Here is a 19,935-nt window from a genome sequence, read left to right on the forward strand (position 1 = left end):
CGTTCGCAGGAATTTTACCAAGCAGGGCACGTTGAAAAATGCCTACCAACTCCAGCGCTGTTGAAGATACTTGGGAGCACCAGCATGATGTGGTTGGGCCAGTATTTCTTATAAATGGCCATTTCATACTCCTTGACGACCAGCACGTGCAGATGGCTGGCACCATCCATGGCATGGTACAGGTTAAAGAGTCCGTGTTCGTGACGGCCGGTTGTCGGGGTGAACGTCGGACTTTTTATATACTCGTGACTCTGGAAAGCAGAGGAATGAGGAGGGGAAGTGTTTGTGAATACGGTCACGATCACTCCCCTCCCTTTGAAACGGGACTTCGCGGAAGCTTCCGATAAGAGAACGCAGCCAGTTTCCACACTCACTGAATGCAGCTTAGCCTTGGGACTTCCTTTTCCCGAGAAGACGACGTGAACACGATGGTTTGTGCCCGTTCCGAGCCTGGCCCCCTGAGGACGGACACATTCCACCCTCTCTCTCTCAGACCCCTCCCCGGGGGGAGCCGGGGCTGGCCTGCTGGGGCAGGAGAGACCGCAGCGGGCAGGGATGGGCGTCCCACTGAGGCGACCCTCACCCGGCCAGCCCCCAGCTGACCTGGCAGCTAACCACAGACACGAGTGACCGCAACAAGCCAGGGTAACCACACAGCGGGACCGAGCCCAAGCTGCCAGCCCGAAGAATCGCAAGCGGAGTGAGGGCTTGCTTGGGAACGGTCAGTTACACAACCGAAACTAACTGGCATGTGTCAGTGACCCAAACGGATCCCCCTCCCGTGTTGGCACTGAATATGTGCGGAGTGTATACTAGTCTGGACGATTTAAATCCCTCAGTCCCTCATCCCTGCAGCCTAGCTCCTAATACACTCCGGTTGTGAATCTTTTATATCAAGAACTGGGTTTTCCTCCACTCTGCCCTCAACAGAAAAGTTCTTCTGGTTGAGCTAGGTCTTCCACTCCTTCTGAGTTCCTCAGAGCACCTGCCACAAAAAAGCTGTGCTGCACCTGGTGCCCGTACCCAGTTCTGGCTGGAACTGGCTGGAAAAGCGAGGGGGGGAACAGAGAAACCCTCCGCCAGTGCAACAGCCCGCCCCAGCCCACAGGGTAGGAGACGCCCTGTAATAAATGCCCCCATTGTTCTTTACAAATGTTTTCAGTGCTTGGTAAAAGACTGCCAGGTCTGAAAGATTATTCCACCCTAAGGTACTGGCCCTCTGGAGATCGAAAAGCAGCGTCCCACACAAGGGTCACATTGGCCGGGGCTGGGGGCAGGCAGCGAGCTGACTCTGAGACGGTCAGGCTGGATCTGTGAAACCAAGCGTCCCTATGAGGAGGGCCTCTAAGAATGCTGGTCACGGACTTCTGGTGGAGTCTATCGGGTTTTCCACGTATAATATCATGTCCTCTGCAAAAACGGAAAGCTTGACTTCATCTTTGCCAATTTGGATGCCTTTGATTTCCTTTTGTTGCCTGATTGCTGATGCTAGAACTTCCAGCACTATGTTAAACAACAGCGGTGAGAGTGGACATCCCTGTCGTGTTCCTGATCTCAGGGGGAAAGCTCTCAGTTTTTCCCCACTGAGGATGATGTTAGCTGTGGGCTTTTCATAAATGGCTTTTATGATGTTTAAGTATGTTCCTTCTATCCCGACTTTCTCGAGGGTTTTTATTAAGGATGCCGAATTTTGTCAAATGCTTTTTCTGCATCGATTGACAGGATCACATGGTTCTTATCTTTTCATTTATTAATGTGATGTATCACATTGATTGATTTGCGAATGTTGAACCAGGCCTGCAGCCCAGGAATCAATCCCACTTGATCATGGTGAATAATTCTCTTTATATGCTGTTGAATTCGATTTGCTAGTATCTTGTTGAGAATTTTTGCATCCATATTTATCAGGGATGTTGGCTTACTTGACACATCTCCAAAAGCAAGGGAATTAAAAGCAAAAATGAACTATTGGGACCTCATCAAGATAAAAAGCTTCTGCACAGCAAAGGAAACAATCAACCAAACTAAAAGGCAACCAACGGAATGGGAAAAGATATTTTCAAATGACATATCGGACAAAGGGCTACTATCCAAAATCTATAAAGAACTCACCAAACTCCACACCCGAAAAACAAATAATCCAGTGAAGAAATGGGCAGAAAACATGAAAAGACACTTCTCTAAAGAAGACATCCGGATGGCCAACAGGCACATGAAAAGATGCTCAACGTCACTCCTCATCAGGGAAATACAAATCAAAACCACACTGAGATATCACCTCATGCCAGTCAGAGTGGCTAAAATGAACAAATCAGGGGACTATAGATGCTGGCGAGGATGTGGAGACACGGGAACCCTCTTGCACTGTTGGTGGGAATGCAAACTGCTACAGCCGCTCTGGAAAACAGCGTGGAGGTTCCTCAAAAAATTAAAAATAGATCTACCCTATGACCCAGCAATAGCACTGCTAGCAATTTACCCAAGGATCCAGGAGTGTTGATGCATAGGGGCACTTGTACCCCAATGTTTATAGCAGCACTTTCAACAATAGCCAAATTATGGAAAGAGCCTAAATGTCCATCAACTGATGAATGGATAAAGAAATTGTGGTTTCTATACACAATGGAATACTACTTGGCAATGAGAAAGAATGCAATGTGGCCTTTTGTAGCAAGGTGGATAGAACTGGAGAGTGTTATGCTAAGTGAAATAAGCCATACAGAGAAAGACAGATACCATATGTTTTCACTCTTACGTGGATCCTGAGAAACTTAACAGAAGACCATGGGGGAGGGGAAGGGAAAAAAAAAAAAAAAAGGTTAGAGAGGGAGGGAGCCAAACCATAAGAGACTCTGAAATACTGAGAATAAACTGAGGGTTGATGCGGGGGGGAGGGGGTGATGGGCATTGAGGAGGGCACCTGTTGGGATGTGCACTGGGTGTTGTATGGAAGCCAATTTGACAATACATTTCATGTTAACAAAAAGATAAAATACTTCAGCAAAGGGAAAAAAACCCAGATGAACTAAATGTGGCCGAATGCTGGTAATTGTTGAATTTGGATGATAAATTGCGGGGAGGTTTGTTGAACTACCTCCTAACTTTTGTCAACGTTTCACATTTCATAATAAAATTTTTGTTAAACAAACAAATGAACAAAAAAGAATGCTGGTCACAGAGACGGCGAGTTATTAAGAACGAGCTCGTCCAAGAGAGAAAATTTATCTTCTACGGATGACATGATGCACCATCTGGGCTTCGCTTCCAAAGAACAGAAGAAGGCAGAAGAGGAGGCTGGCCGTGACAGAGTAGTCCCTGCAGCTGGGCTTGAGCCCCCCCGTCGGGCTCTGTGCTGACAGCACAGAGCCTGCTTGGGATTCTCCGTCTCCCTCTCTCTCTCTGCCCCTCCCCTGCTCATTCTCACTGCCAGAAGAAATAAATACATTCCTAAAACGTTCCACAACAGCTTATTCGAGACAAAATGGGGAAGGGACGAACACCTCCTCAGCACCTGTCACCTCGCAGGCACTGTGCAGGTGCCTCACATCGGTTATTCCCACGATGCTCGCAAGAAGCTGCTGCGAGAGTGAGTGCTGCTGAAGCATACAGGGTGAGGGAACCGAGGCTCGGCGACATTCAGTGACAAGTCAAAACACAGCCAGACAACGGTAGAGCAAGGCCGGAACTTGACGGAGTGACCCTAACCCCAGCCCGCTCCACGTTTAGTCACACACCAGTCCCCGCCTGCCCTTGACTCATCAGGCAACCACGGCCTCCAGCTCAACGGTCACCTGCAGCCACTCTGTGCCCCCCCCCCCCCCCCCCGCCGAGCCAGAGCCGTACCTTGTCTGTGACCAGGGGCAGCCGCATGCTCTCCAGCTGGCCTCCGGGTTGGCTGAAGACAAAGTGGTGCTCTTTGGACTTGGGGATGATGAAATGTAGCTGGATTTCCTCTCCTAGCATGGAGTAAGAGAAGGCAAAGGCGTGCAGGGTGGACTCATAGAGCTGAGGCATGAGGGGAAAGGACAGAGCTTGTCGTCAGAGTCTGGCATTACCTCCCAGAAGAGCCCAGGCCCGTCGTGGCCGTGACACCACACAGGTCACTGCCACCTGCCCCACAGCCTGAGAAACCCACAGGCTGGCCCCGGTACGAAGCGTGGACGCCCAGGTCTTGCGGCTGGACAGACACCTGAGGCCACGCCCACTCAGTTGCGGACCCTCCCCCCCATTATTACTATTATTATTTTTTAATGTTTATTTATTTTTGAGAGAAAGCGAGACAGAGTGCTAGCAGGGGAGGGACAGAGAGAGAGAGGGAGGCACAGAATCCGAAGCAGGCTCCAGACCCTGAGCTGCCAGCATAGAGCCTGACGCAGAGCTTGAACTCAGGAATGGCGAGATCATGACCTGAGCAGAAGTCAGATGCTTCACCAACTGAGCCATCCAGGCGCCCCCACCCCCCCCCCCCACCCCTCATTCTGATCTCGCTCCACCCAGTGACGCCACTTCTGGCCCCAACCCCTTGTGGACTCGTGCTAGGTCACCCGCTAAAGCATTCACACCACACGTCTCATTGCTTAATGCCAGTAAATGGACTGTCCCATCACAGGCGTTATGCGTAGAAACTCACTAATAAAACTATCAATAACTACACGCGCTTGCACACTTCCGTCACACGCGCTGTCTCGGCCCCCTCCACCCTTTGGGGCTGTAAGTAACCCTATGAAGCAGGTAGTTTCACCATCCCCTCTTTATGGATGTGGAAACAGACACTCAGAGGTCTTGGGCTCACTCCTATCCCTAGGGTCTAGCCTCACGTCCCCTCACCCCCTCCCGGTTGGCCCGCACCCGCCCCGTGGCTCTGCCCAAGCCTCCTTCAGGCCTCAGCTCGGGCATCCAGCCCTCCCCGACCCCTCCCCAGACCTGCAGCTAGTAGGTGCGGGCCACTCCTGAGGCTCCCCGAGGCCTGGAGGGGGTGGACACAGGCCAGGGCACATGGGCCGTCACTCCCACTGTGGCTCCCCCAGAACCACAAAGCCCTTTGGGGGCAGAGATGAGACAGAAAAAGATTTTGACCTGGGGAGGCAACAAGGGGGGGGTGTAACTGAGGAAGTTTCATACAACGGATCAGGGAGCCGTGAGAGGAGAGAAAAGACTCCAGGGTGCACAGGGGCACAGAAAGGCCAGCAGGGAGCGGGCATGTCATGTGCCCCTCAGCACTCCTCCCGTGGCCTGGTTCCGAGTCCCCTGCAGCCAGAGCCCCCAGACCTGAGCACCCTGAACACGGCGGGTGCGGGGCGGGGGTCTCCATGCTCAGTTCTGTTAACTCACTGCAGATGCCGACCGTGGTGACCACGACTCTACAGCCTGCGGGTCTCCGTTTCTTTAATGTCAAAATTAAGAGAACGCTCTCACGTACACACTCTCCGCTTTGAAAGAATAACTTCATCTCCACGGGGAAAAACAGGAGGACGGTTTATCTGCACAGGATTACTATTTTTAATTCTTAAAAAAAAAAAAAAAACCTGCTCATAATGTGTTTTCTAATTTTGTCTACAGTAAAATCGCATAGTTTTGTTTTTGTTTGTAAACCGTCTAAAAGAAGACGGGTGCTACTTCAGCGACAGCTGAGCTCCAGGCCGGGCGGATGTGGGAGAATTAGAGCCCCTATCTGCTGCGTCCCTCTGCAAAAGGGACGGACGCGGCAGGCAGGTGCTCAGGCCACCTCTGGAAGGTGCCAAGGCCCTTCTGGAAGCAGCCAAGGCATGGGCTTTCTGCACACCAGCTCTAGCTGCTCCTCCCCTTTCCCTGCTTAGGTCTGAAATGAAAACACACACTAGACGTAAAACCCCACCCGCTACTGCTTCTGCGCGACCAGCCTCGCAGGCCCGCTGTGAATTTCCACGTGGCCACGACGAGACCACGCAGAAGGCAGCTTGGCCCCCATCAGGCCGCTCCATGCCATTCTCCCTGGAAAAGCCCCCGTCCCGCTCTCCGCCCAGCACCCGGGGCCTTCTGTGGTGTCTCTCTGCCCCCCCACCCCCACCCCAGCATCCTCTCCTGGGCTCGCCCACGCCTTGCACCTTATGGTCCAGCGATGCCCGACTGAAATCCCTTCTAATTCCCCCAGAGACCCCGTGCCTCCCTCTACTCACATGCTTCTGTCTGCCCCGGCCCCTTGGCAAATTCTTATTGATTCTTCAAAACCCTCTCCTCTGCTCCCTGCCCAAGACAGTATCTTCATTTATAAAATGGGGATAATGTTATTTCCTTGTGCGGTTTTAGTGAGAATAAAAAGCTAGACAGGGCAGTTCCCTATCCAGTCACTCTGAATGAACTGGAGGTGTGCCTTGAACACAGCCACCTGCAGGTGACCAGCCAGAACCTGAGACAGGCAGAGCCCAGGGGCAACAGCCTTAATCCATTTGCCCCAGTGTCTGGCGTAAATATCATTTTCTATCACGTAAAAAGGTTAGAGGAAGGGGTGCCTGGGCGGTTCAGTTGATCGAGCGTCTGACTCTTGATTTCGGCTCGGGTCATGATCTCACGGTCGGGGTTTGAGCCCCACGTCGGGCTCCACGTTGGGCGTGGAGCCTGCTTGACATTCCCTCGCCGTCTGCCCCTCCCCCATTCACTCACTCACTCACCTCCCTCCCTCTCTCTCAAAACAAGAAAGATAAAGGTTAGAGGAAATATGGACGTATCGAAAGTGCCTGGTGCACTGCCTGGCACGTAGTAAGTGCTCATTAAGTGCACGTTCCGATCTCCTTCTCTAAGTATTTCTACGTGCCAACATTACTGCTTTTCCTGTCAGCTTTACGTTGCTCTCAAGTTCTGCCCTGTCCAAGTGCATCTCTCTACCCCTAGATTGTGAGTCTTATTTTTATGTTTATTTATTTTTGAGAGACAGAGAGAGACAGAGCGTGAGCAGGGAAGGGGCAGAGGGAGACGGAGACACAGAATCCAAGGCAGGCTCCGGGCTCTGAGCTGTCAGCACAGAGCCCGACGCGGGGCTCGAACTCACAGACCGCGAGATCATGACCTGAGCCGAAGTCGGACGCTCAAGCGACTGAGCCACCCAGGCGCCCCTAAACTGTGAGTCTTGAATACGGGGATAAAGCTTATTCATCTCTGTGACTGGTGCAGAAGCACTCGGTGCCTGCTGCACTGAACTAACTTTGGCAATTGCCAGGACGTCACGAAAACGAAGACATCCACAGTCAGTGAATATTGCTACTGGTAAACGTGTAATCCCAGGAGAATCACGGTTTCTGTAGCGTCGGCAATAATTGTGCAGCTTACTGAAGGGAACTGAAGATACAGGAGACTGGGAAGCAAGAGCTTCCGGAACTTTCCACGCCCGCCCCCTCCCCCCACCCCCCAGCAACCGGAATGAAAACACCGAGGAACGTGTGGAAGGGCCGCCACAAGTGCTCCTGGAGACGCAGGGCCTCTGCGCCCCGCGGCCTACCTGGTAGCGGGGGTGGAAGCCCATGTAGTGGTGACACTGCTCGCAGTGGTGGTATGTGTTATAGGCCGCGTACTTGGACAGCCTCATCCGCGCTGTCTGGCGCCGCACGTAGAGCTCCTCCGGCTTCCGGGACGTCCCCCTGGCTGCAGGAAACCCCGGCGTTACAGAGCCGCAGGAGGACAGGACAGACATTCTCTCCGCCGCCCGCTCGAAGTGGAAGGAACTGAAATGCCGTAATAGGATTTTGTGCGACGGCACCTGCCCGGGCCCCGAGGTGACTCGGCGGGTCAGAAACGACAGAGGTTCAGCGGGAGAAACTAACAGACCACGTTCACGAGGGGTCTCGCCGACGGGCCCACGAATATCCTATGCGCACATCTTTAAGGATTCGCCACCTGACAATGCAAATGGGGGGCCGACTTCATACGCAGACCCTGCACTACAGAGGAATTGTCTCTGTTCTTTTCAAAGGACTTAGCGAGATGAAGACTTTAACACTAAACCTTAATTAGGGACTGGTCTGTATGAAGGATCGTTCGCTGAACATGGTTCTAGGGAGAGACAATTATCGGTTTGACACGGAGACTGGTGAGTATCTTCCTTTCCTTTCCACTCAACAAACTGTTCTGGTCAGTGCTTAATATGGCACCGGCCACGAATATCTGATGGTTGCTGAAGGTGACCCTGAAACCCTGCAGGGTCATAATGCTGTGAAAGTCGGCGGTCCCCGAAGGAGGAGGGAGAAAACAGGACACTGAGGGTAGAGAGGGAGATGGGTGCATTTCGTGAGGACAACTCAAATTCCTACATAAACATCCACGCCTTTTATCCTCTCTTAACCAGAACCTTGAGGATATTCTGACCGTGACCACCCGCCAAGAGAGCGCGCATCAAGGTCAGCATGCGCTGAGCCGCGAGCCTGCCTTCGCGGGAAGAGCTCTTCCTCGTCTGGTGGGGCGGTGACCTCAGTTCTGTACCAGGCACTGCTGGCTATTCACCACCGCACCACCGAGCTCACTGCCAACACGGTTCCACTCGGCCCTTTGCGAGGCTCGACCCTGGACTCTGGAGGAAGGTGGGGCAAGAGATTTAGAAGTCTGACCTTCACTCTTCACGCTCTGAAGGTGCGAACAGATCAGACTGGCGTCTTCATACTTCGGGTCGTGAATAATGTAGTCAAAAGGCAACTTCTTGAATAGCTCCAGGTCTGGCCAGGGGTCACTGAGCTGGAGGTAATGCCAATCGGACTCCTCTCTGAGGTCTGTAAGATCGTTGGAAACACAGGCAGGTGACAAACTAGGAAATGAGAATGACTGATTTAAAAAAAAATTTTTTTAAACGTTCTTATATTTTATTTTTGAGAGAGACAGAGTGTGAGTGGGGGAGGGGCAGAGAGAGAGAGAGAGAGAGAGAGAGAGAGAGAGAGAGAGAGAATCTGAAGCAGGTTCCAGGCTCTGAGCCGTCAGCACAGAGCCCGACGCAGGGCTCAAACTCACGAACTGTGAGATCGTGATCTTGGGTGAAGTCGGATGCTTAACCAACCGAGCCACCCAGATGCCCTGAGAATGACTGATTTTTAAATGTGTCCAAGGACGATGCTTGTGGTAGAGCTATCACTGAGTCTATGGGCTACTGGGGGGGAGGGGTGCTACTGTATCTCAAAAGCTCCCAGAACATACTGCATTTTCAGGATTGTTCTAAGGAGGCCAGAGGTGCCTCTGGGTCCACCTCGTAACCAGAGGACCTGCCTATGCTGTGTTTCCCACGGGATGAGTTTGCTTTCCTGGCTCCCCCACTGACTTCAGCAACTCCCAATACATCTACCACTTGCTCTGAGCTTCCCCCCAACCCCATCCCCCACATACGTAGGTTCCCAACACCAATGGAACCTAACATACTTCTTGTTCTTGTTTGAGATCCAAACGCTATGCAGCCAATATGGCCACGTCCTATCACTGCACCTCTAGAAAGCCTCTTCCAAGTGTTCAGACCCATTGGTTCCTCCCTTCTGAATGCCAACACCACACATGGTCCAAACTCCATCTTTACACTCGCTGTGTATCATCTTGCGATAATTGGTGTAGTCTATGACGCTCACACTAATTGCTTGCTGGCTCAAAAGCAAAAAAAGTCTAGTTGGTCCAACTCAAATTATGTAACATATTGATTTTACATCTAGGATATGTACACACTACCAGAGTACCTGTCTAGAAGAAAGAGAAGGAAGGAAGGAAGGAAGGGAGGGAGGGAGGGAGGGGAGGGAAGGAAGGGAAGAAAGAAAGAAGAGAGGCATGTTTATTGTATATTTAGTAGGCGCTCAAGGCTTCATATGTAGAACATCATTCAACCTTCACAATGCCCCATAAAACAGAAATTATCCACGTTTTACCAAGAAAACCAACGTATTAAGAGACTATCTGAGAAAATGGGCTTTGAAGTTTAACAAGCTGGGTTTAACTCCTGTCATTGTCATTGGGGTAGCCAAGAAAGAGAGGACACAGAGACTCAACAGGGCTGCTGGTTTTCATCGGGAATAAAGTTCCAAACTGTGGGTGGGGCGGGGGTGGTGTGAGAGCTCAGAGGTGGGATGAAGAGCCTCTCTCCTTTTCCTTCAAAGGAACGACCAAGGGCTGGATGGGCTTCCTTGGTTCCAGATTTCCTTCGAGTCAAAACTCAAACACAGTCAAGAGCATGTAAAGAATACAGAAGTGTTGTGTTTGCAAATGACAGGACTTTCTTCTAAGGCTGAATAATATTCCACTGCGTGTATATACCACACTTTTCTTTACCCATTCATCTGCTAATGGCCTTTTATCCATCAAGGGACCACATGTGGTTGTTTGTGTATCTCGCCTACCGTGAATAACACTGCAGTGAACCCGGAAACTACGAATATGTCAGTTAGCTTGACCGCAGTGGTGATTTCACAACGTACATGTGTATCGAATCATCAGGTCATACACTTCCCACGTAAACAACACCAATAAATAAAAAGAAGTGCCATTTAGCCTCCACGCAACTCACTGGTTCCCTTTCTTTGCAACACGGACCGGACTCCTCACACACATTTTAATTCCCAAAGCAACGGATTCATTTACCAGACCAAGTTTACGAGCCGCTGAAGGAAAGTATGCAGAGACAATGGAGCATAAAACAGCGGCTCAAAGACAGTCCTACCTTAATCAGGGCAAACTCTGTTCCGAGAATAAGGAGAAACGGCTTTCCCCCACGTGTCATATACTTGGGTTTTGCCCTAAGATATTGACCTATGCACTCGGCTGCCTGAGTGGGGACCTGCCCGGATGGATAACCCCGCTTCTGAAGGCCGCGGTCAAATCCAGCTCAGTTCCAGCTCTGCCGTCTCCCAGCTGGGTTCCTGAGCAAGTTGCTTCTCAGGAAATAAGCAATTATTCTCATGGTGATGTGCAGAAAATTAAAAGTGGCCATTTATGTAAGGTACCCAGCACACTGCTTGCCACTTGGAAGATACTCCGTAAACAGTAGTTATTTTTAGTGGAGTAATTCCATCCCCATGAAGGCCTCCCAGGCACTCTTCTGGTATTGAGCAAGATGACGACAGCCAAGGGAGAGACAAGAGCACCCCACAAGGCCCCGGCAGTGAGCGTGGTCACTGATCTGAGAATTCCATCTGGAGGGCAAAGGACACAAAGTCAACCCGAGCAACCAGTGACAGAGGATTCCAACCCCAAGGGTCACCAACGCACGACTCACGGATATTGATCTCTTCTTCATCATAAACATCCACTTCCGTCAGCCGGATGAGCATTCTGGACAAAATACTAAGGAACTGCAGGTAAGCACCTGTCTTCCCAACCTGTGAAGACATTGAAATTGGAGCCCACAGTCCGCACACCGTCTACGTGCAGGCACCGGCCGGAGCACCGGACCCACTTCGTTTCGCCCACCTTTTTCAAAGACCTCGTCTAATTAAAGCGAGAGCCTGGGGGGCGCAAAGCCATTTCTGGGGAAACGTGGCCCCAAGAAGCACGGCAGGCCGCAGAGGGACTTCCGTGAACGGCAGACCCGCCTGCTTATAAATCACGGCAATGTGCCTCTAGTTTTAATCGGTCACATTTTCTAAGCTGTTAGAAATAGGACTTTACCACAAACTGAAGGAAGGTTGCTTCAAAAAATGAACTGCCAATATAAAGCATAATAATGTCTTAAGAGAATCTTGCACAATTACAGATTGCTATTCTTGTGTTAATACGTCTATGGTAAGAGAATAAAATCTTAAGACATAAAAGGCTGGCATCTCATTTCTCCTCTCCTAAGACCAGGAAAAGAAATAAAATTATTTTTCTCTCCTTCCTGCTCTTCCTTCCTGTATCCTAGAGTCCCTGTTCCCTCAGCCCAGCAGCAGGCTAGGACACCATGATTCTTCGTAAAACTTGGTCACAGTTGGTTAAATGGGCACCTGTGGGCCAACTTCCCACCCTGTTACTCCGGGAATGTGCTTTCTGAGCTCTCGGCTCAATGCCTGGTTTGTAGCCAGCACTCAACAAATGTTGATGAACAGAAATGACTTGAGGAAATATGAAATACGACTGGGGGAAGCTTCAGAGAAAATATTTGCGATACATGCAGTAGACAGAGGATTAAATTCTGTAACCTCCAAAGAGCTCCTGCAAAGTAACAGGAAAATGTCAGATGCCTGAAGGAAAAATAAACAGGAGAAACAAAGCAGAAAATCCCTGTGAAAGCCATAGCAGTGACCAAGAAATATATAAAAATATATTCAACCTTAATAAAACTATAAGATACTAGGTCCCATCTATCAAACAGACAAAATTTTCTTTAAGATTGAGATATCCAATAACATGACAGTGTGGAGAAACCAGGACCCCTTTTTTCCAGTTTATAAAAAGTTAACAGGGGCGCCTGGGTGGCTCAGTCGGTTCAACACCCGACTTCGGCTCAGGTCAGGATCTCGCGGTCCGTGAGTTCGAGCCCCGCGTCGGGCTCTGGGCTGACAGCTCGGAGCCTGGAGCCTGCTTTAGCTTCTGTGTCTGCCCCTCTCTCTGTCCCTCCCCCGTTCATGCTGTGTCTCTCCCTCAAAATAAATGAACATTAAAAAAAAATTTAAAAAAAAAGTTAACACACGCTCCCGTAAAAATTCCAGAACCACACGGTGGCAATGAAAGAGAATGTTCACAAACCCTGGTCCCTCTCCAGGTTAACAATTCAGCAGGAATCCTGCCAGCGATTTTTTGGGGGGTATTTTTCACACACAGAGACGTACACATACACGCTGATACTTTTTTTTTCCACTGACATTACGCTATGCACGTATTATTCTATAACTTAATTTTTTTTTTAATTTAAATATCTTAAACCTCAGTGTCAGTATACAGGCCTCTGACTCCAACTTCCTAGGCTGAATTGCATGACACAGTTGTGCCCGAATGTACTCAACCAGCTTTGACCAATGGAATTTAAATTGTTTCCAGTCGCTTTTTTTCACTACTGCAAACAATTCTAAAATGAACGTTCTTACACATATTTGGGGGGGGGGGGGTTTGTATTTCTTGGGGCAGGGTCATCATAAGGAAATTAATACACTGAGCTGGAAGGGAGCAAGTCTCGCACTGTGACAGTGGCAGTACTAATGGGGACAGGAATAACTAGGACACATGCTTTCCACGGTCAGGCCGTGCCCCAGGCACCCTGCGGGGATTCCCTCGCCCGGTGCTCACGTTTCTGACGTCATTCTCAGGTGAGGACACCGAGGCACGGAGAAGGCCGGATCCCACGCGGGGTGTCAGGTGAGACCCGAGGCCGAACTTGACCCCAGACGAGAGCCCACCTTGCACCTCAGCACGGTTCCAACAAAGGCCCTTCCAAGACCCGACCCGGTCTTCCCTCACACGCTCCGGACTCTTGGCAGATGTCTGCCATTTTGACAAGTGAAATGGCCTTTCGTTGTTAGGAAAGCACAGTGGGGCGAGAGGCTGGGATGGGGACAGGCGGCCAAAATCCTCCAGCGCAGAACCCAGGGCAGGGGGGCTGGTGTGTGTTTCTACCTGGCATGGACTGGCCACGGGACCGAACAAAACAAGGTGGGGAAAGCAGAGTCACACTCGGACGGAGAAGCACCCGGAGAGAAGCCCCCCGGCCCCCGCGTCACACAAGGCGAGACGCTGAGATCGGAGGACGGAAGTCGGCCAGCCGTCGGGGGGGTGGGGCAGGCAGGTCTCGGCCTCCACCCGGCCGCCCGCTGTAGGGTCTGCTGCGGGGATGGCGAGCTGTGAGGGTGTCAGCCCCCCCCCGCACCGGCCCGGTGGGCACGAACCCGAGAACCCCCACGGGGCCCAGGCCCCCGCAGGGCGGCACCCACCTGAGGGGGCCCGCTGAGCAGCAGCCGGCGCGGGTGGAAGCCGTCCACGCGGCCCTCGGTGCGGTTGCTGTAGTCCATGTGGCTGGGCCGGGGCACCGTCCACTGCCGGTAGTAGAGGGACTGCTCCGTGGACGTCATGGTCTTGCTGAGCAGCGGGCGGAAGGAGCTGGCCCACATGACCGAGTGGGAGGGCAGGAGCGAGGCGGCCTTGGGCAGGCCGCTGCTGTCGGTGGCCGTGACCATGTCATACACCAGCTTGGGCAGGAAGACGACGGGCGGCTGGCGGCAGGCCTTGGTCAGGGAGCACCGGGAGGCCTGCGGGACGAGCGCCCCGGACGAGGACGACGAGCCGGAGGAGGACAGCTGGGAGGACGACGGGGTGACCGACACCTGGACGCTCCTCTGGCTGGTCCTGGGGCCGGAGTCCGGCTGGGCGGCCAGCCCGGGGCTGCGCCTGCTGATGACCGACGGCGGTCCCCGGCCAGCGTGGGGCCTCTGCCTCTCCCCGGGGGCCCTGCCCTCCTCCGACGGGCCGCAGGGCTGCGGTGATCGGGCCCGCTCCCCCTGCGAGGGCGCCCCGGGCTGAGCCGAGGACTCGCGGCACGGTGCCGAGCCTGGGGAGGGATGCACCTGTCAGTCACGCCCCGGGAAGGACCCTCGCAAAGGAGCCCACCTTTCTGCTTTCCGCAGTGCAAACCCCACCCCCCCCACCCCCCGCACTAGACAATCGCTGGAGATCTTCCTGAACACAATTCCACCTCTGGGCAAATATCAACCCTTTGGTTCTGTGACAAAAGCAAGACTTGCTGAAGGGAGAGAGCAGGTGCCTTGTGGCAGGACTTCAGCCCACACCCTCCCCAACACCCTGCCCACTGCTTCAAAAGCCTCTCCTCTGCAACCTCCTGACCGGACCTGTTCCACAACACCCTGCCTCCAGGGCTCAAGCAACTCTGCCCCCCCCCCCCGTGCACATGTTCCCTGGAACGCCTCTCCCTTCTAGACCCTCACGGAGCTCACATCTCACCTCTGCACCAGGACAGTGGTAGCTTCTGGTTCAAACTGGCAGCGAAACTCACAGGACCCAGTGGGCTTTACCAAACACCAGACCTGACTTAACCTTTAGGAGAATCCGGGCAAGGAAACGCAGCCCACACAGCAGCCGCTCGAATACGGACTCTCTTCGGCCCCTCCCCCACGTGGAGCACACTGAGACCCTGGCGAGCATGGCCAGCCGGGCACACGGGGCCGGCACCCTGCTCTCCTTTTTATCATCCCAGCTCACAGCAGCCCCGCAGACCACAGGCCCCGCAGGAAGCAGGGCAGATGGGACACTGCACGGTTGTCTTCACCATCCTTCCCCAGGGGCCGGTGTGGAGAGCAGACTAAGGGAGGCCCGGTACCCCGTACACCCTCCTCAGAGAGGCCTTCCTGCCGCCCCGCAGCACTTGGCTCGGCCTGCAGCCCGTTCCCCACACCACGCAGGTGACCTCCCTGCCGGATCCGAGCTCCCCCGCAAGGGTCCCACCACTCAGCCCCGCAGCTGGCACCTGGCACCCTTCGAGGGAGGGCACGCGCTGGCCAGTGCCCTCCGCCAAAGGCCTGACTCCTGCTGAAATACCTCGTCGTCCTCAGACAAGGCACTTGAAGTGACTGGCTCAGAGTCAAGGGACGAGCCGAAGACCAGAGACGGGGAGGCAGTAAGGGACCTGGGCGCCTGGCGTGGGGCCAAGGGGACAGATGGGCCCGAAGCACGTGAAAGAGGCGTTAAGTTTGCAAAAGTAGACCAAGGGAACCCCGATGTCTTCATCCACTTCCCTAGGTTGTGAGGGCCAGCCTGCTAGGACCCGGAGGACAGATACCCACACGGACCTTCCTCTCCATCCACCCCAGACCTCAGCTGCTCTGCCCCCCTTGAATCCAGGGGCTCTGTCAGTCTATCAGATGAGACTCACCCCCACCCAGGTCCCCACCCTGACTCGTGTGGCTGTGGCCAAGCCTCACCTCCCTGGGCCCCCAAGTCCTTCACGTCTGAAACGCATGGGTTGTACCCAAGGGCACGAAAGGCATCTCATCAGAGACCCCTATGACCTCAGGACCCTCTGAGGAGTCCTGATTAAGAAAATTGTCTCACCTGACTGAAGAACCCCAGGAGGACAGAGGCCAGCTCATAGCTTGGACCCTCTACTCCTGAAGACACTGCACGGACCAGTGTGCCCCCAGAACCTTCTAGAAAGCGGTCAGGCCAGGATTGGGGAAGAAGCAAACCACCACTCCTCTCGGTACTGAATAGCATCGGTTCATTCGCTCACCCATTCGCCAGCTCCACCCTGGGGCCCCAGGCTCCCCGTACCGTTTGGGGCAGCGGACCCCGGAGGCCGCCGCACTTGGCTTTGCCGACTGACCCGAGCCGAGGAGAAGGTCTCCCTTCTGCCACAGAGCTACGGGCCCATGTGGAGGAGGCCTCGTTCTGACCCCCTCTGGCCACAACTGTGGGGAGACCCCCACACGAGGGCTGTGTGGGGAGGGGCAGAAGCCAGGAAGGCTCTGACCCCCACAGCTACGCCCTGACCGCGGCCAGGCGCCCGCCCGGGGCCGCAGCCCGTGCGACCGTTCACTGTGCCCGAGCATCAATCACGCTCACTTCCACAGCCTGAGCCTCCTCCGTCCACAAGATCTTCTCTTCCCAAAGAGACCCAAAGGCCAGCTGCCCTCTGAAACCGGCAGCGACTGGGCCGAAACCTGCCCCCACCGGAGACAAAATTTCCTCTTCGTACGTGCGACCGTCACCCTTCATTCGTGACCATGTGTGCACAAACGATAAGACAGCCTCTCTGGTAACGTAACGTGGGTGAAGAGGAACGATGGACTCCCTGACGGCAGGACCGTATCTAGTCTTTCAATGCCCTGACTCAGATGCCAGGTCGGTTCTCGGTAACGGTTGCGACAGGAGGACGGGCGGTGTCGTTGGTGGTGTGCCAGTCCTGACCGCTCCCAGACACCAGGCGTCTCTCAGGCAGAGACTGGGCATCTTACCCACCTTCCCCGCGGTCTGGGTCCGGGGCTGGGTGAACACCTGCTGCCATTTGCTGCTTCCCGCCCCCCCGCCCCCGAGAAATCGGTGTCCACTTCTCTCTGCCCTCAGCCTCGACCAGCACACCTCAGGTCAGCCCCTCTCCTCCCCGAAGGCGCAGGGATTCATTCCCCTGCGGAGCAGCAAGGCCACACCGCCCAGCACCGGCCACCGAGGGGGGCGGCGTCCATGATCTTCCCCCGGGAATGCTGAGGTCCTGCCCAAACGCCTCACGTCCCAGATCCCAATCCCGAAACACAACTACTCCCTCAGAAAGCCCAGTTCTTCCAAGGGTCCCTTCTCTTTCCAGTTCTAGGTGAAAATTAAGGATCTCTTTTCATTCTCTGAAATCTCAAAAAGAAACGTCCCAACACGCAACTCTCCCACCTGGAGACTTACCGGAAGCTTTCGAGGAGAGGGAGGACGCCGCCGAATCATGGGAGCAGGGCCTCTCCCGCTTCACCGGGCTCCTCTTCTCCGAGGTGGAGCCTGCCCCAAGACACCCGCTCGCTGAAAATGCCTCGTGATCCCCACCTCATGTGCCCGCCCAGCACTTCACAGTTTGCAAGCTGTGCTCCCACCTAGCACTCACCCACCCACCCAGCCACCCGCCTAGCATCCTCTAGGCACCCACCTCTGACAGAGCCCTGAGGAGGCAGGTGGGGAGGGACACAGGGCAGGCCACCCAGGCGCTCACGGCTCATGGGGCCCCTTCCCGTGAGCCGCAGCCGCAAGGGAGCGTAAGAGGTGCGGACAGAGACCTGGACGCTGGGGGGCCAGGCTCCCACCCAGCACAGGGAAGCAGGAGCAGGCGATCTCCTGGAAAGGTGACCTGACCTGAGCTCTGAGGGGCCAGCAGGGGCTTCTAGGTGAAGCCCAGAGGTGGGGGAACTCAAAGCCAGGGGGAGAGCCTCTGTGTGGCCCAGATGTGACAAGAGCAGAGCACAGCCAGGGAACCCAAGAGGTGAGAGTGGCTAACAGCACGGGGAACAGCGGGGCGGGGGGCTGAGAGCAGAGATGAATGAACACTGAGGCTAGAGAGGTAGGCTGTGAAACACCCAGACTGTGGACTCATCCCACGGGCAACAGGCATTTTAACATCGGGGTCACATTCACGTTTGTGAAAAGAAGCTACGAGTCTGCACGGCAGGCCTTCCAGACTCCGTCTTACAGGTGAGCAGTCTGAGGCCAGGAAACGAGGCACGGCTGTCCCAAGTCACACAGCCAGCAGACGGACCGGGAAGAGAAGCCTGGCCTCCCGACCCTGCTACACCGTCTACCCCACAAACACTTTGCGGTTTTGCATCGACAGCTTTGTCCTTTTCCTTGCTGTCGACGACAGCCACATGCTGTGCTCTGCTCTACCTGCCCCACTACGATTCGGGGCTGCATTGCCAGCTCTTCAAAGGAAACTGGGTCTTTCTCATAAATCTCGATAACGGACACATCCTGTTGTTTCACACTACCAGAGGGTAAGGCCACGAACGAGTCAAACAGAGCAAGAACCTGAGTCCTGAGAAACTCCAATTTTCCCTCCTATTCTCTAAGACTTCCAGAACTAGGAAGAACCCATGGGGATTCCCATTTTCTCACACCGCCAAAAAAAAAAAAAAAAAAAAAAAAAAAAAAAAGGCGGGGGAGAGAGCAGAATCAGAATTCAACAGTGGACTCGTCATCTTCTCCAAAGACGTATCCAGATAGTTCTCATTGGAGCTGCTGAGCATCGCCCAGGGCCCGAGGGTCACAGCCATCTGGACGAGTGCAGGCAGCCCCCCCCGGGGAAGAACAGGGGGGAGCAGACCCACCACCTCTCACCTTCCGTCACCAGCTCCTCGTCCTCGTTGTCTGTGCTGCTCAGCTTTTCCGCATCGCTCTCCAAGGGCTCGTTCCGGGCCGCCTTCTCCAAAGAAACCTCGTTGCTCACAAAGTAAGCGGCCAGGCCCAGCTCCTGCTCCAGCGCTGTTCTCACCAAGCAGGAGGAGTTTATCAGACGCAGGTCACAGTACCTCAGAGACCTGGAGGGAACAAGAAGGGATCTACTGAGTATCTTCCACAACGGAGGCACTGCTCCCGGTGCTGGGGTAAATGGTGATCGGGACTAGCACCCTGCCCCCTCTTCAGGGCCGCAGGACTCGTCTAAACAAAGAAGCAGACGGCATCACGGTGAGCCTTTGGCAACCAAGTCTGTGGAACGTGAAGTCTCCTGGGGCACCTGCTATGTATTCAGCCCTGTCCTGTGTGTCATGAAAAGAGTGCTTTCAGGCCAGAAGAAAAGCAGGCTTGCACCCCAGCTCTGCCACTTCCTGGGGCCAGAACCTTCTGCAAGCTGGGCAACGTCTTGCAGGCTCAGACTTTTTTCATCTGAAAGGGGAGAGTGAACATTAAGAGCCATCGAAGTGCACTGTCTGAGGACGACATGCAGTTCAGTGGGACGTTTAATTATTCAATCGACACTTAAAACGTGCCCAGGACGGAGCTGGATAGCAATCAGATCACTGCCATATTAGAAATACGAGTCTGTCTGGAGGGACAGACACCAGCAAGCGATGAAAGAGGCAGAGGAGGGGACCCAGAGGACAGGCTGACGCAGGGCTCGGGGGGCTTGGTGGAAACAGCAAAAGGCCTGGAGAGAGGCAGGTGTGGGTTCCAATCAGGCCCTATGGCCTCAGGCAAATGACTTTCCATTGGCTCATCTACAAAGCAGGAGAGTGATGCTGTTGTTGCAAGGAGTAAACGCTGTGTTGAAAGTCTGGCGCGGAGCCTGATAAAAAGAAGGTACTCCGTGAATGTCTGCTCAAACCTAAGATCGCTAAAGACACGGTCTTAGTCCTTAGGGAGCCAAGGGATGGGAAGAAATAATCCATGCGAAAAGCAACAACCAAGGTCAAACGTTCTGGCCCGTGAGGACGCTGCGTGCCGTGGCCCTTGTGGAAGGAACCCAGGCTTTGGAGTTGGGCAGCCTGGAGTCCATGGTCTGCCACCCAGGCTTAATCTCTGGAAGTCCCCATTCCTTCACCGCTCAAAGGACTTCTGAAA

At 53.9% G+C, this 19,935-nt stretch overlaps 1 protein-coding gene across 13 annotated transcripts in view; it reads right to left on the minus strand.

The window, feature by feature from the left end:
* Positions 1-19,935, minus strand: part of GREB1 (growth regulating estrogen receptor binding 1) — a 143,731-nt gene that overhangs the window by 10,543 nt on the left and 113,253 nt on the right. For all 13 annotated transcript variants that reach the window (XM_027077919.2, XM_027077916.2, XM_027077920.2 and 10 more), the window contains 8 exons: positions 18,715-18,914; positions 17,299-17,388; positions 13,830-14,443; positions 11,204-11,306; positions 8,574-8,732; positions 7,472-7,614; positions 3,844-4,005; positions 47-251 (listed from right to left, as the gene is read on the minus strand). In XM_027077919.2, coding sequence (XP_026933720.1) covers positions 47-251; positions 3,844-4,005; positions 7,472-7,614; positions 8,574-8,732; positions 11,204-11,306; positions 13,830-14,443; positions 17,299-17,388; positions 18,715-18,914 — 1,676 coding nt within the window. The remainder of the gene's footprint in view (positions 1-46; positions 252-3,843; positions 4,006-7,471; positions 7,615-8,573; positions 8,733-11,203; positions 11,307-13,829; positions 14,444-17,298; positions 17,389-18,714; positions 18,915-19,935) is intronic.

The sequence above is a fragment of the Acinonyx jubatus genome, chromosome A3 (assembly GCF_027475565.1).
Source record: "Acinonyx jubatus isolate Ajub_Pintada_27869175 chromosome A3, VMU_Ajub_asm_v1.0, whole genome shotgun sequence".
Lineage (NCBI taxonomy): Eukaryota > Metazoa > Chordata > Mammalia > Carnivora > Felidae > Acinonyx > Acinonyx jubatus.